The sequence below is a fragment of the Macrotis lagotis genome, chromosome X (genome assembly GCF_037893015.1).
Source record: "Macrotis lagotis isolate mMagLag1 chromosome X, bilby.v1.9.chrom.fasta, whole genome shotgun sequence".
Taxonomy (NCBI): Eukaryota; Metazoa; Chordata; class Mammalia; order Peramelemorphia; family Peramelidae; genus Macrotis; species Macrotis lagotis.
Genome location: NC_133666.1, coordinates 643327701 through 643343881, shown reverse-complemented (window position 1 = coordinate 643343881; position 16181 = coordinate 643327701). Strand labels below are relative to the sequence as shown.

Sequence of the window (16181 nt, the reverse complement as noted above, 5' to 3'; positions counted from 1 at the left end):
TTTCTTTCTTTTTTTTAATTTGCAAGGCAATGGGATTAAGTGGCTTGCCCAAGGCCACACAGCTAGGTAATTATTAAGTGTCTGAGGCTGGATTTGAACTCAGGTACTCCTGACTCCAGGGCCGGTGCTCTATCCACTGCACCACCTAGCTGCCCCTCAAATTCATTTTCAATGGGCTCAAAAATGTCTCCAAGTATGTTACAAAATCACGTTTCTGCCCCTTTTAACAACTAGGCCTCTGTCCTTGATTAGTGTAAGAAAATATTGGCTGACCTCATCTCTGTTAATAGATATGAATCTATGAGAATGTTATTTCATTTAGAGACTTATCATCAATTCATTTACAGATATTCAAACTGTTCTTAGCCGTTGCTGACATACCCACTGTTCATTTTTAGCTTAACCACTAATTTGATGAATCACTAACAAGTCACTCTTTTTTCTTACTCAGTATTACCATTTGTAAAACGGGTGGACTAAATCTCAAAGGTTCCTTCCTTTTCTAAAGGTTCTTTCCTTTCTAAAAAATAAACAGAAAAACCCCAAACTCTAAGACTACACTTTACATTTTTATTAACTGTAACTTATATCATGGTTAAAGAGTCAATCCACACAATTATACAAGATTCTCTATCTTATGGATGAGAAGACAGACTTAGAAGGTACTGTCAAGTGCCCATGGTCAAACTTTTAAGTGCCAGGTGAAGGAGGGGTGGGCTGGGGACAAAAGTTCTCCTAAGTTCAGAGATTTTGCTATTTTGCAAAGTTGTCTCCCCTTGTTGGTAGCTACATTAATAGGTCATCCCCTTTAACTTCATATTCTTTCTTTCACGGACATCTCCCCAATCCCATCTCCAATAAGCAGTTCTTGAGTTCTGGTTGTAGACAACCAATGACATCTTCCTAAGGCAACCCAAAATGACTTTTGAATAGCTCTGATTGTTGGGAAGATCCATCAGATCACAAGCTGTCCCTTCCCTACACTGCACCTTGCGCTTTGGCTGCTAGGGTCCAGGAGAACAAGTGTGGCCCCTCTTCCACTTGATGAACTCTCCATCAGTGCCTGGAGGATGGTGGTATCTTTCTGCCCCAATCCCATTCCAATATCTCCCCAGATGACCTTCCTCTCCCTTATGACTTTAAATTTTTTAAAGGATCATTCAGAAGGAGTTTTATTTCAGTATATGATAACAATAAATAAACAACACGAAGAGACAGGCAAAAATAATTATTTATTACAAGTCAATTGCTATGCATGACTTTTTCTATTTGCCAGGCAGGCCCTGGCACACTGACTTTGAGAAAAGATCAAAGCATAGGCTGGACACCAGATACCTCCACTCTAATGAATGTTCAGGAATGTTTCAACTTTATGAGAAAAAAGAGTTGAGGCCTGCCAGGCTCAGCCATTCTGGGTACATTTCTGAGTTGGACAACATCAAACTAAAGTTTTTCTTCCCCTGTAGTAAAGAAAAGATTCTCCACTGCTCTTTTCAGAATGGCCTGAAGATTATTGCCTCTCCTCTTTGCATATGTGACTCTTTTTCTCTTTCTCATCATCAGCACAAAGAAAATACAAGGGAAACAAAACAAGGCAGCAAAGGCAACATATAAACAACAGGCCACTTAAGTTAAAAATACCTTCTCTTTAGAGTAATAGGTTCATGGCACACAGAGTTTCACTGCTTCACTTCCATGGCACAGATGTGGTAGCAGTGAAGAAGAGCATCATAAGGTCATGGTCCCAGTGTCCGTAGGGAGATGAGAGGTAAACTGTTTCCTCTGAGAATTTATCCCCAGGTCTACCTTGGATGGGCAAACACTTTCTCACAATGTCCCCAAAGTACTTTTATGTGATCAAGGGAAGACACAACTATAAAGTTTTTCCATATTTTCAAATGGAAATAGTTTAGTTTCTGGGTTCTCAGAAAGATATACTATTTCTTCACCAACCTGAAAAGAAGTTTTATAGGTGTGCTGTGGTCAAATTAATGGCCCCAACTCTTCATTAACTTAAACACATATTAAAGGAAAGCTGCACAGCGTTAATATAAGTTTATATATATATATATATATATATAATATATATAATTTGGTCGTCCATTAAAGACTGTTACATTTTTAAAATTTTGTAAACTGCATACAAAGAAACAGAAACATACAAAATTGGCAAAGGGATCTGTTCTCCCCTTTGGTCCTATGAGATAACCCACAGTGAGAAAATATAAAAGGCAAAGGAGGTGACACAGCACCAGGTATAGCTTGCAAATAGCAGGCTCATCTGAAAGGGTAATTTCATTGATTTAATACCTAGATAGATTTTAATTTAATAAGTTGTCCAAGAGCAGGGAATTGATTTTGAGCACTACTGCCTAAGGGCACTTCTGGAAGACCAAGGCAGTATCCAAGTCAGTCCTGTCTCACTTAGTCCTCTATACAGGTGCGTGCTCCCCTAGGAAATGAAGATTTCCAAAAGGCTTTATCATCAACAGGGAGGTTACCATTATGGGTCCAATTTCAGCCTTCAGATTTGTTGACCTGTGGAACAAATGGGTAAACTGGAGGGTCTGAGTGTCTCCGCTTTGCTGCAGCTGTCAGGTCATAGTCATTCAAAGGTTCCTGAGCTTGGGCTGGGTCATCCCCTGGTGTGATGTACACAGACTGAATCTGGTCTGTTCGCCGGGCTGGCTGCTCCCTGCGTTTCACTGGGACGTCAGTCTCCTTCAAAGATGAAGTCCGCCTCTGGAGGTGGGTTGACATGCCATGAGGGAGCTTGATATTAGATGTTGGCATTACTGGAGTCCTCCGAGGAATTTTGATTCTAAGCGTCATGGAAGATGGTCTTTGTCTCCTCTGAGAAGAGACTGGGTAAGGGGTTGAGGAGATCAAAGGAACTGAAATGCTGGATGTTCTAGAAGTAGGCACATTGTGGCAAGGAAATGCGAATGTAACCATTCCTTTTAAAAGGAAAATAAGGCAAATTATTGCATCTTTTGGAGAAGGCATGAGACTTGAGAGTCAGTGCAGAGGTAACTCCAAAATCTGAAATATCATTAGAGAAGGTAAGAAAAGTACACACTACCTTAATACTGACCTTCCGTGTCCACCCGCCCTGCTCTGTCTTCCAAAAGGCTCTCAGTGCTTACTGATGTCTCTGAGTCCAGATTTTCCTCATCTGAGCCTCGCTGATCTAATTCAGGTAACCTGTAAGTTATATCTTCCCTGTGTGAAAAACAGATTTAATGTAAATGATAATGCATAAGGTTAAAAAAAAAAGTGGCTAAGAACCATGAAAATCATTTTCTGTTGGAACTAACAGGGACTTTACTGACTACTGATCAATGGGGGAATCTAACCTCCCCCAATTTATAGATGAGAAATTTGAAGAACAAAGAAAGGAAAGGGTTTGCTCAAGGTTGTGGCAAAACAGGGACCAGAATCCAAGTTTTCTGCAGGCCCAGACCTCCTCTATCACACTGCCTGCTCCTTCTTGTGGCTGGTAGGAGTAGTGGTTTTTCCTTTTGTTTTCCTAAGATTTGGGGATCAGAAGTGGCAGGGAAAGGCAAGAAATAGTCAGAGAAGGACAGCATTTTGAATAAAAGGAAAGTAAAACCCAGAACTTGCTTTTCTTCCTTTATTGACTGGATGCGTTCAATCAGAATTTCCTTCTCCCGGTCATCATCTCCTTCAGCTTGCTCCTCCTGCAGAACACCTAATCCGTCTGAACTGCCATCACTGAGCTTAGACTTGGGGCTTTTGTTCTAGAACAAAGAAGAACATCTAAGTGGCAGTCTCTCTTCAACCAAGAGTTAGTATTAGCTATAACAGCAGACAAGCAAGAGAAGCTGACAAGTTGTTAATTCATACACAGAGAACATATGACACAGATTCTCTTGGTAGGAAATCTGGATTTCTTGCCCAGCTCATTAATAGCCTATCTTTTTAGCTCCAAGGTACTTATTTTTATTAATTGTTGCTATCTACCAGCTCCAAAAGATAACAAAGGCAAATGTCTACAACAGATGGGCATGCATGCACTTTGAGTAGATTTAATATACTGAGTTCATGCTAAAAGAATTCCTAAGAAGCCATGAAAAAAAAACCCCATGTCATGCCATTGTGCCCAAGAATCATGCATTAAGAGGCCACTAAGTTCTGTACGTACCATCACCCCCTCATAAGGAGAAGAAAACCCCAGTTTTAGAGGCCACAGCTAGAGAGAGACGAAGACCAAGTTGACTATATCAAACATATACGGGTTACTTAAAAAAGTTCAGACAACAATTGCTTCATGGAGGTAGGGGAGGAAGCATATTGGGTCACAGGAAATGGGTTTGCTTCATTCAGCTACCCATACCCACCACCCTTATCCTTCTCACCCAAATCTTTCATTTGTCAGTTATGCATAAATGGAGAAAAAAAAAAGCTGTGTGGGTGCATGGCCTTGGACATGTGAACATGGAGCCAAAGCAACACAATGAACTGAGTAAAGCTCAGATCTGCCTGGCTTTGCTCTGTCACATAAGTCTGCTGAGTGAGGAAGTTAAGAATCTGTACGAACAACTAATGGGTATCCTTAAATAAAATCAAAGCAAACCAGCAGCAAGGATTTCCTTGAGGAAGCAGGGACTTTGTGGTAGGAGAGCCTCCTGGTTTGTAATTATATGACAATATTCCTTTGCTGGGTCTCAGACTGTTGATAGTGGAGAAGACTCAGAAGCTACAAATGAGAATGTGTCTAGGAAAAGATCAAATTGGTAAAAGGTAAGGAAGTCAAGGGCATTCTGTCTCCAGGTTGGATGAGAAATAAGATGATAATATGTACATGTACCTTTACATGAGTAAATAAATACCCATGCTTATACTTAATAAGTCATGCTTTCACTTCTATAATGCCTACTGAAATAAAGATTGTAGCTCAATGACACAGTATAGGATATGCTTCTATGACATGACACATACTCTCTGGCAAGGTAATAAGAGAATTATAGGGATAGGGTTTAAGGGTTGAGGATTGGAGTGGGATGTGTGTGATGGTGAAATTTTCTTTATCCTATTTACCAGTGGACAGTGACAGAATTCACTGGAAAGGTCAGTCTGGCCTAGGAAGTTTTCATTTTTTGCTCTGACTGACTGAATCTTCTGTATTTCACTAAGTCCTAATCTTTAAGTTAATTACTTGTTTCTTGTGTTTCAGCCAACCTGGCAACAAATCATAATTCCCCTGGCCTCCTGACCCATTTCCCCTAATCATACTTTCATTTGTAGATTCTGGGTCTCCTTAAACCAACACCACAGTCTAAGGTTCATAGTGAGAAAAGTCATAGGACAGAGCTGCTTAAAGACAAAGAAGGGGAACCTCTGCTGTCTATTGTAACCACAATGGAATTCTTACTTCTGTTCAAGGTTCAGGAAGACTCAAAAATATTCTAGGACCAAATCTGCATCCCCATCTTCAACTCTCAATACTGGCCACTGTCAATCATTGAAAACTTACCGTATTTTGCCGGAGAAGTGACAATCTTCGAAACGCAATGGTCTCTGCTGCTTCCAACTGGTTAATTTCTTCCATTTTCATTTTGTACTTTCTCATTTGTTCCTTGATTAGCATCTCTACACACCTATGGGTAAAGACAGACCTTGCCACATCTAGGTCCAAAGAGTGGGGGAGAGGGGGTTTTGGGTGGTAGTAACCTTGGGGGCTACAAGAGTCAACAGAGACCCAGGATGGGCAGAAATATTTACTCTATATGTTTTTATTTTTATTTTTTTTTAGGTTTTTGCAAGGCAAATGGGGTTAAGTGGCTTGCCCAAGGCCACACAGCCAGGTAACGATTAAGTGTCTGAGCCCGGATTTGAATCCAGGTACTCCTGACTCCAGGGCCAGTGCTTCATCCACTGTGCCATCTAGCAGCCCCAATATTTACTCTGTAAACTACTGTCAAACAAGAAATCCACTGTTTATTATCATCCCAGGTGTTCACAGGGCCTGTTTGTGCCTGATCTGTAATAGAGCATTCTGAGTTAATGTTAGTCTAAAGTTGGACACCCTGAAATTTGTCTCAAACACAGTGATGTCATTTTGGTCTTCCTTGATAACGAAGGTCAAGAACCAATAAACATTTATAGGGCACTCTTCTCCCCCCCTTTCTTTTTTAAAGGTTTTTTTTGCAAGGCAATGGGGTTAAGTGGCTTGCCCAAGGCTACACAGCTAGGTTATTATTTAGTGTCTGAGGTCACATTTGAACTCAGGTACTCCTGACTCCAGGGCTGGTGCTCTATCCATTGCACCACCTAGCTGCCCCCTATAGGGCACTCTTAAGGTTTGTAAAATACATTAGATACATTTTCTCATTTGATCCTCCTAATAAACCTGTGGAGGTAGGTGCACTTGTATTACTTCCATTTTTACCAACAAAGCCTTTGAGGCTCAGACTCATTAAGTGATATCCTTAAGGTCACACAGCTAGTAAATATAGGATCTGGATTCTAGTCTTCTTTTAGTCTAGTGCTATTTCCATTATATCATACTAGGGAAATATGGGGAAGGTAGGAGACCACTCCAAGGAATCAGCAATTAAGAGGGAACACTTGGATATAAGGAGAACTTTTCAATGGAGTGTGGTACAGATGTGAGAGGAGAGTAGTCCAGTGTCCAGTGTCAGTACAAGATGAGAGTGATTAGATACAAGGGAAAAAGGAAACAATCCAGACTTTTATTCATAGAGGGATGGTTTTGGTCCCTGCTTTAGGTACTGGGTAACTGGTAGTGATCCATAGGTACTGGTCATGCTCTTTAAAAAGAGATGCTCCCAACCAATAGGGATAAATGAGCTTTTCTCTTTCTCAGTAGGTAGTGCTATCTCTAAAAGCAATTTGAGGGACTTACAGGCATCACTGTGGGTTTAAACCCAGAAAATAACAAAGGAAAAAAGTATTCTAGGCTTGCCCAAACTCTCATCTGGAACAGTTATCTGTAGCCAATGGTGATATTTCAGGGGATTCAGATGGAAAAGCTCAGCAGCACTTGCAGAGGCCCTTCTGAGCACCTCTGTGATCTTCTAATCTCTCCTTCCACTTCTTTATACTCTGACTTTGGCAGTAAATTCCAAATGCTTAATAGGTTATTATTAAAAGAATCACTTGCTTTTCTCTGTAGCTCTGAGGAGCCCCTGATGAGGCAGAAGATAAAACATTTCCAGGTGAGGATAGACTATCAAGAACCCCCTTGCCCTTGCTCTCTTCATGGCCTCTTTCTTAAATCAAATGTCCTTTTTTCTCCTTCTTTCATATTTTGCCCTTTGGTAACAATAATGGCACTTTAAAAAGAAACAACAACAATATTTTCATCCAATTTTTTTTTTTTTTTGTTGCAGGCTAGTCAGAAAAGTAATTTAGTATTCAGATCATGTGAAAGGTGAAATGCTTCTGCCATGCCATGGAGGGAAATCCTCTCCCCCAAACCCCTCCCCCAGCTGGGGAGAAAAAATGGAATTCCACAAACCAGAGCTCAGTGGCTGTGGGAAGAGTCCCTGAGAAAGGCTGAGATTTACAGTATAAATAATAATGTCCAAATCCTGAGAAACATCTAAGACTCACGTGGTTGTTTTCACAACATCCTTCATACTGGTGAGGGGGTCTGAATTATCGGGACAGCGCAGCAGACAAGGAGCAAAGACAATCGCCAAAGCACTGGGTGACATCCTGTTCACTTCCTCAATTAGGGCCACTCTGCCACATAAAATGTTAAACTGATCATTGAAAGAATCCATCCTCTTAAGGCATTTAGTTTCACAAGTAGAGACTTAAACTTCAGGCTTTTTTTTTTTAGGTTTTTTTTTTTCTGTAAGGCAAATGGGGTTAAGTGGCTTGCCCAAGGCCACACAGCTAGGTAATTAGTAAGTGTCTGAGACGGGATTTGAACCCAGGTACTCCTGACTCCAGGGCTGGTGCTTTATCCACTTTTGCACCACCTAGCCTCCCCTCTGCGCCACCTAGCCGTCCCTAACTTCAGGCTTTTTCATCTGGGGGTTTCTTTCACCAAAGCCTCTGCAGGCCTACTGTGATTGTAAGGGAGTCTTTGAGAGAGGCAGAGGTCACCTTGGTGGTGAGTGGAGGGACTCAGTCCTGGCAGTTGTCTCCCAGGCTTTACAAAAATGACCCACAGAATGACCATAGATCTGTCATCTAAGGAATAACTTTGTCAGGTTTAGAGAACTGCCTGTCAGTTACAGGTTTATATTTTAAATAAAAAGTTCAAGAGGAATCAAAGAGGTGGCTCTAAGCAGTTCCTCCAATTTCTTAGGGGAACCTGTGGAAACTGATTTAGAATTCCATGTTCTGCAGGACAGACATATCCATCTGATGCTCCAGTTCTATAAGCTCCGTTGATATCTCTTCAATGGCTGCCCTTCAGTTGGGCATGACCCTCTCCTCCACCTGACCATTTCTTTTCATTTTTTTCCCCTCAGTTTCTTCCATGCCCTCTCTCTACAGGCGATTGATTCTCTGAGGTTTTAGTACTAACTTATGCCCTCCTGGTACAGCATGAGAACATGTATGTTGAGTCACCCCAGCCCAGTAAAGTGGGCTGCCTGGGGCTCTGCCACAACCCCAACTCCACCCCCCCCCCAAATCCTGCTGCAAACACGTCTGCTAAAGACTTCCTGGTCAGGACATTCTTGAAGGGGAGGCTGAGTTCTCTAGTGAAACATTCAAGCTACTCCCAGTTTGGATTTTCCATGGAAGAGGAACCATGCCCATGGCCAGCCAAGGTAGCTCTCACAGAAGATCAAGCAAGAGTGACTCACTTGACAAGATGAAAGATGAGTCGCTCCAGGGTGTTGTGATTGGCCTGGGGAAGATGCTCTAGCACAGCATAGATGGCAGCGAGCTGCTCTTGCTTCTCTGGTAACTCTGCAGACAAGGAAGAAAAAGCATTACCACAAAGACATCGACTCTTGCCCAGACCCTGGTTCCAGAGGAGAAGCCGTGGGCATAAACACGTCAGGAATGTGGAGCCCCGAAGACACTTACCAACAGCTCGGAGAAAGTCATTGTACTGAGCAAATGTCATAAGAGGTTCTGGCAGCTCTCTCAACCACAGCTTCAAAACTCCAGTGATGGCATGAATGGGGTAATTCTCCAGTTTCACAGAATTAGGATCTGAAGTGGAAAAAATGACTCCATAAGCTAAACATTTAACTTTAGGAGAGAACAAGGCGTCAGTCTATAGAGTGAGAGAAAGGCAAAGCTTCCTCTAACACCTCTTTAGTAGCTAATGCAACTATTTAATAAGTTGGTCTGGGGGAAAATACATCTATTTTTGGATCAAAGGAGAAATGGATGGCCAAGAATGACTCAACAGTGACTCAATGTCCCTCAATGGTTGAGAGGAAATAAAAGAGCAGATCTGCTGGCTGTCCCTTTTCAGGATCTATCGCTTGCCTACCTGCTTGTAGAGATTGTTTGAGTTCTCGCATTCGATTGGCTGCCCCTGACTTGCGATAAATCCCTTCGGTGTATAAACCATGCATCTCCACATGTTCCAGTAACTTCTCCAGTACAACAGGCACTGAAATTTTGTCATTGGTCAGATTGCTCACTGACACCCCAAAGTGCCTGGACTCTGCTCCAGGCTCACTCTGCAATCAAAGCAAGAAGATTGGGTTTCAAAGGGGACAGGCATAGCAGGCACTCACTATTTACAAAGCATGAAGTTCCCTTCCTAGCTCTACTCCAGGCACATCTCGGGCCTCCCTCGATAACTCCTTTCTACTCATGTCACTCCCTCCCTCCTCACTCCCTGCAGGACCCCCACTCTGCACCATCATCCCTGGGCCTTCAAAAAACAATTGTCATTTAAGTTCTTCATTTATGCTTTCTCTCTTCTATCCTTCAATGTCTCCCACCTTCAAGCCACCTCAGCCAGGCCCTGGACTTGGGAACCTCCTCTCTTGACAGCTGGGATCACCTGACTTCCCACCTCTTACACACTCTTACTTATTGGGTTTAACTTGGGTGCTCATGGGGAACAATACTTTCTCTTCTTTCATTTCATTTAATCAGTAGGTAGGTGGCATATGACATAGAGGGCTACAAGATTTTGGTTTGAATCTTTCCTCAGACACTTACTAGCTGGGTGACCTTGGACAAGGAGCCTAATTTTTTTTCAGCTTCAGTTTTCTCATCTATAAAATGCCAATCATGACCGCACCTACTTCATTTGGTAGTTGTGAGAATCAAACAAGATCACACATGAAATTTAAAATATTCTATAAATGTTACACATTATTACTGTTATTCATCAAATAGCTTTCTTCTGACTTTATGCTATTCCTTAGCCAAGTCCACACAGGGTGGATGGTCACTTCAGAACTGTCCTTAATAGCCCCCCATATCTAGCCCCAGGTTACGTCTACCACCTGCTTCCTCCATTCCTGCTCTTAAGCCAGTAAAGGAGTAAAGACAAAGTGCCCACATTCAGCTAATCACTGGAGTTCTCATTGCTACCAGAAAACTCTTACTCTTCATTTGTAGATTCTCCATCCAACTCAAATGTTCTTTTTCATTTCACTCTAAACTGTTAGAAGAAGTTTTCTACCCTCATTTCTCAACTCTACCTGCAATCTCTGGCTTCCAAAGTGATCAACGACTTCTCATGGCCTCTTGATCTTTCTGAAGCCTCTGACTCTGCTGACCATTCTCTCCTCTCTAGGATTTTGTAACATTGTTTTCTCTTGGTTTTTCCAGATGCCTGACTTCTCTTCCTTACCCTGATTTGCTGGAACATCATTCATCTCACATGCCCTAATGTTGTTAAGGCTCCAAAGTGCTACCCTGGACTCTCTTCCCTGTCCACAATCTCAGATGGGAGGCCTGTCAGTTCTGATGGCTTTTGGGAGTGTAAAATTAGTCACAAATGAAATCGCTCTGAAATCACCCTATATTTTAACTTTGATTGACTCTGGCTTGTGTAGACAGTCTGGAGGAGAGGACAGTATGCAGGAGCATGAATCTATATTCTTAGCACTAATCCTTCTCCTCATAATGAGTACCCCAGATAAATATGTACCCCATATTTTAATAAGAAACTTCTATCAATCAAAATACTAAAGGAGGAGTTGAGATGGCAATAGCCCCATGCTAATGAAATGTGAAAGATTCAGGATTGTCTTTCTCTTAAATGGGAGTCGTTGACTCTTTTTTTTTTTTTTTTTTGGGGCTAGGCAATGGGGTTAAGTGACATGCCCAAAGTCACACAGCTAGGTAATTATTAAGTGTCTGAGGTCAAATTTGAACTAAGGTCCTCCTGACTCCAGGGTCAGTGCTCTATCCACTGCACCACCTAGATGCCCTCTTTGACTCCTTTTTATAAAAAGCAGCTTCAAACTGTGTTGAGTGCATTCAATGCTTGTTGCTTTGGTATATAGAATACAATTCTTTGAACTTTCTGAGTTTACCTCAATAATCAGGGCAAAAACTAGATCAAAGATTTCTTTTAACCCTATACTCTATCCTGAGAGTCTCAGTCTCTCTTCTGTGTTTCATTCTGCCTTCTGGGCATTTTGAATAAGATGATAAGATTTGTGTAAAGGGATCTCTAACTCCACAAGTCCCTAATAGGACCCCTCATCTTTCCCCTTAGGTTCACCTGTATTCCAAACTTTGCTATTCTTGTTGAATAGCACCATTCTTTCAGTACCTCAGATCTGCCACCTTGGCATTTTGCTTCAATTCCTCATTTTCCTTCACCTCACATATCTAACCAGTTGCCAAATATTGTCATTTGAACTTCCAAAGCATCTCATGCATCTCCCCTCTTGCTTCTCTCTACTCATACAGCCAACATCCTGGTTGAGGCCTCTGCCCCCTCTTTCTCAGACTTTTGGACCAATTTCCTAATTTTTCCCCTTGGTCTTGACTTCCTTCAACTAACTCATCCTCTACTGTTGGGATTTTCCAAAAAACATATATTTAACTGAGTCACTTCCCTAACTCAGTAAATACTAATGGTTTCGTACTACCTTCAGGATCAAACATAAACTCTTGTGTTTGGACTTCAACTACCTGCCCAGACTTTAACCACCATACATTTCAGACTTCTTTTGTTCATGACATCCTTTCCTGTACTTTACAACCCAGTCATACTAGTCTTCTCTCTGCTCCTCTCTAGCATGGCTTTGTCTATGTAGAGGCTGAATAGGATGTGTCTACAAGGTGCTCCCTCCTCTGAGGATACCTGAGACTCAGCTCAAGCACCATCTTCTACAGGAATTCTTATTGATACCCCACTTGCTGTGACCCTCCCCCCTTCAAACCTTCCAATTACCTGGTATTTATTTTATATATACTTATACAAGCACGTTGTTTCTTCTGATAGAATAAATTAATAATAACAACAACAAATAAATAAAATAGAAACTTGTTGAGGGCAGGGAACTGTTTCTGTTTTGATTTTGGAGACTCCCATTAGCTAGCACAGTCCTGGAATGCTTGATGAGTTAAGGTGATGCAGGACAGCTTCTTCCACCTGCTCTGGTTCATAGTATCTCTATATCTCTCTCATTCTACCCATCTCAGAGGGAAGAGGCATCTCTAACTCTTAACTTTGCTGTCTATGTGCTTCTTATCACTGCCTCCTAACTCTTTGGGGACTTTCTTTCTCCAGTGGGGTTTTCTCCTGCATCTATAAATATGCTAAGGTTTTTCCTAATCTAAAAAAGAGAACTCCTCTTGAATTTCCCAAACTACAATTAATATATTATTTATCTTTCCATTTACACCCAAACTATAAAAAGGAACAGCTTCAACTTACTCTATCTCCCTACCACCCAGCTGCTTCTTTAGCCTCTGTCTCTGTACATGTACCATGGACTGGGACCACAGCCTCCTAAGCTCATGAATACAGAGCTGTAAACAATCAAAAGGGCTGTTTGATGAGACCTCCTCATTTTCTAGAGGAGACAACGGAAACCCAGAAAGGTTAAGTAACTTGCTCAAGGTCATCAATGATTTTTAAATTACCAAATCTAATAGATTTTTCTGTCTCCATTATCTTGCCCTTTTGTGACTTTCCCCTGCTTAAAGAGAGAGGCTCAAGTCACAGCTGAGCCGCCCCCCCACCCCTCAATACTTTACTGAGAAAAGAGACCACTTCCTCTGAGTATCTCTTCTCTCCTCTGCTCTAAGTCCTAACACCATTCTTTATTCCTTCACTCCAATCCCTAATGCTTATTGATTTAAGCCTAATAGGTCACACAGGCCTAGTATGTTGTTGCAATAATCAATCTCCCACCAGATCCCTGGTGATCTTGTGGGGGCACTGTGATTACATTTTCCCGTGATCAATAAGCAGACATCCAACCATGCCAACCTCCCCTAAAGGTTGGCAAGGTACTCCTTTGGCAAGTAACTGCCATGAAGTGTTAACTATTCTACTCCTTGAGTTTATATAAGGGTACAGATCTTCAGCCTACACTGTCAGGCTGCTTTATGGCATCGTTAAATATTCAGGTACTCAATAGCCATTATAGTGTAGTGGAAGCTCAAATTAATTGATTTAATAGTCTATGGAGCCTGAGGGAAGGCTACCAATTTTCCGAGGGGAAGCTATTAAAAATCCTATGCCTTGGGGTGGCTAGGTGGCACAGTGGATAGAGCACTGGCCTTGGAGTCAGGAGTACCTGGGTTCAAATCCGACCTCAGACACTTAATAATTACCTTGCCATATGGCCTTGGGCAAGCCACTCAACCCCATTGCCTTAAAAAATCTAAGGAAAAAAAATCCTATGCCTTCTTGGTCACCCTAGTAGAATGTCCTTTAGTTTTTCTGGGCAGTCTCCTAGATCTTGCTGAGATCTTGCTGAGTGTGTCTGAGGTTGGTGAGTTTCTTAGAGAAGGAATTGTCTTCTTACTGGGCTTGCAGAGGTTCTAGACCCCAAAAGAGGGATAATCTATCTGAGAGCAGAAGACTTCTTATTGTCTAATCATTAGTCTCAAGAATTCTGGTTGCTTCTTGCCTCAAGTATAGGATAAGCCTGATTTTACAGAGGCTGTGTGGGTCTTTCTGGCCTCCCTGTCCTAACGTGTTTACTTTCAGGCAACCTTCCCTTTGAGTCACAGTGCTCTCTTTAAGCCTTGGCCTTATGGCAGAATAGTCACCAAGTAATTGTGCCAATTGCCTTTTCCTGAGTCCCCTTTGTTCCTTTTAGAGATGTCTCCAACCTTATTAACAAGGTTGTTTCATTTGGAAGGATGGGGCAGGTTCCTTCCCTGAAAGTGGTTTACCTATTTCTTTCTTCCCTACCTGAAAACCTTTCTTTCCTACTCTTCTACACTCCCTTCAAGGTTCAGCTCTAGTGTTGTCTCTTGGGAGAAGACTCTGCCAGTTAGCTTAGCCTTGAGTTTCCAGAGCCCTCAATAGGATCTGTCAGTCATGACCCAGGCTAGCTGGGTGGTCCCAGGACAGGTCACCACTTCTAGGCCTTGGTCCCTCATGTATGAAATGAGGTAATTGCCTAATCCAAAAGGTGGCTAGGAGACAGTATATGTTAGTAAACCTTCACGTGCCAAAGAAAGGGAGTGTTTATACTTGTCATTTGGCAGCACTCAGCACATTCTGTGGAGGAATATCCTCTTTTGGGGGAGATGTCCTCTTTTCATAACTTCAACAAAGCCAGAAATCTTGTCTTATACTTTGAATCTCAGAGGCTTAAAATCATGGTCAAACCATAGAAAACATTCAATATTTGGAAATATTTGTTATGAGAGCAATAGACTTGGAGACAAAAGATTGATTCCAATTCTAGCTTAATGCTTTAAAGCAAGTCAAAAGCTTTGCCCCTGGATCTCAGTTTCCTCATCTATATAAACAGAGATAATTCTCACAGTACACAGCTAGGTGGCAGAGTGGATAGAGCAGGAAGATCAGGGTTCAAATTCAGCTTCAGACAGTTACCCATTGCATTACCCTGGCCAAGTCATTAATGTGTCCCAGTCTCATCTATAAAATAAGGAGCACCTGCCTTCTAGGGTTGTTGTAAAGCTCAAATGAGATGAAGGTCATAAAAATGCAGGTTAAGAAGGCCCTGGCAATGAGAAGGGCTTTGTGGACTTGGCTCAAGGCCTAGAGTTGTAGAGACTCCAGAGCTACTGGGGGACAGAGCTCTTTACTCACCCATCACTCTATGTACTTGTAAGACAGACTTACCTTCCTTCCAAAAGTGGAACAACAAGTCTGAATTTTGTGCACACATTTCTTGTGGCAGGTCATCTTGCAAACTAGAAAAAACAGGGAGTAAGAGTTAAGAGTTAAAATGTTTACAATTGTTCAGACTGAGTAAGACAAACTTTTCAAATTGTGCGTATGCATGTATGTGCACATGCAGAAAGGGAATAGAATTTAGGGCTAAAATTGTATCCCCAAACCTTAGAATTTAGCAAGTGGATTCAAGGCCCAGCTTTGCTGATAAATTATCATAAGTGACCTTGGTCAGAAGACTTCACAACTGAGTCTCTCTTGTCTGGAAAGCAATGGTGTAGTAGTCTGGATGAGTTCTATGTTATCTTTAAGAGTTCATACATAGTTGATGATGCTGATGACCCCCACAAAATAAGCAAAAAGGGAGTTTCCTTCTAAAAAGGAAAGAGAAAGAATATTGTTTCTGAATTACCAGTGTTGTTCTAGTGTGTCAAAAAACAATCCTTTCCCTGGTCAGAAGTCAATGTGTCATATTTGAGAGCCCTCCACTTCTATGGGGATGAATGCTGAAGCACACTCCTAGCTCAGAGATCGGAGATCCTTCAGGATGAAACTAGTACTAGACTATCCTATAGCAGCAGCAGCAGTTGTTTTCAAGAAATGATTTTCAATTCTTTTACTGTTTATATTTTTTTAATTGAAACCTTGTATATTTATTTCATTTCCCAATCGGTCCCCTCAACCCAAAGCAGACTTCTCTTTTAAGAAATATCAAGAAAGGAGAAAAAGCTATTTCAGCAAAACTAACCAATAAAGGAATCAAGTCTGATAATATATGTAATGTTCCACACTCCTATTGTTCCTTCAACCTTGGCAAAAAATGGAGAAAGGTGTGTTCTCTTATCTCTTTGGGTCCAAGTCTGCTCAACAGAATTATAGTGTTCAATTTTTATTTAGTTATTTTTCATTGACATGAGTG

The 16181-nt window shown here is 41.6% G+C and overlaps 1 protein-coding gene across 11 annotated transcripts in view; it reads right to left on the bottom strand.

Moving 5' to 3' along the window:
• Positions 1-339: 339 nt before the first annotated feature.
• Positions 340-16181, bottom strand: part of MYO9B (myosin IXB) — a 130620-nt gene continuing 114778 nt past the window's right edge. For 2 of the 11 annotated variants that reach the window (XM_074204440.1, XM_074204438.1), the window contains exons 32-41: positions 15212-15282; positions 9452-9644; positions 9037-9165; positions 8811-8916; positions 7600-7731; positions 5498-5621; positions 4166-4213; positions 3625-3761; positions 3095-3222; positions 341-2957 (exon numbers count right to left, since the gene is read on the bottom strand). In XM_074204440.1, coding sequence (XP_074060541.1) covers positions 2518-2957; positions 3095-3222; positions 3625-3761; positions 4166-4213; positions 5498-5621; positions 7600-7731; positions 8811-8916; positions 9037-9165; positions 9452-9644; positions 15212-15282 — 1508 coding nt within the window. In that variant the 3' untranslated portion in view covers positions 341-2517. Of the gene's footprint in view, positions 3043-3082; positions 3223-3624; positions 3762-4165; positions 4214-5497; positions 5622-7599; positions 7732-8810; positions 8917-9036; positions 9166-9451; positions 9645-15211; positions 15283-16181 lie in introns of all 11 variants that reach the window. The other 9 variants (XM_074204436.1, XM_074204444.1, XM_074204441.1 and 6 more) reach the window with 7 other exon arrangements.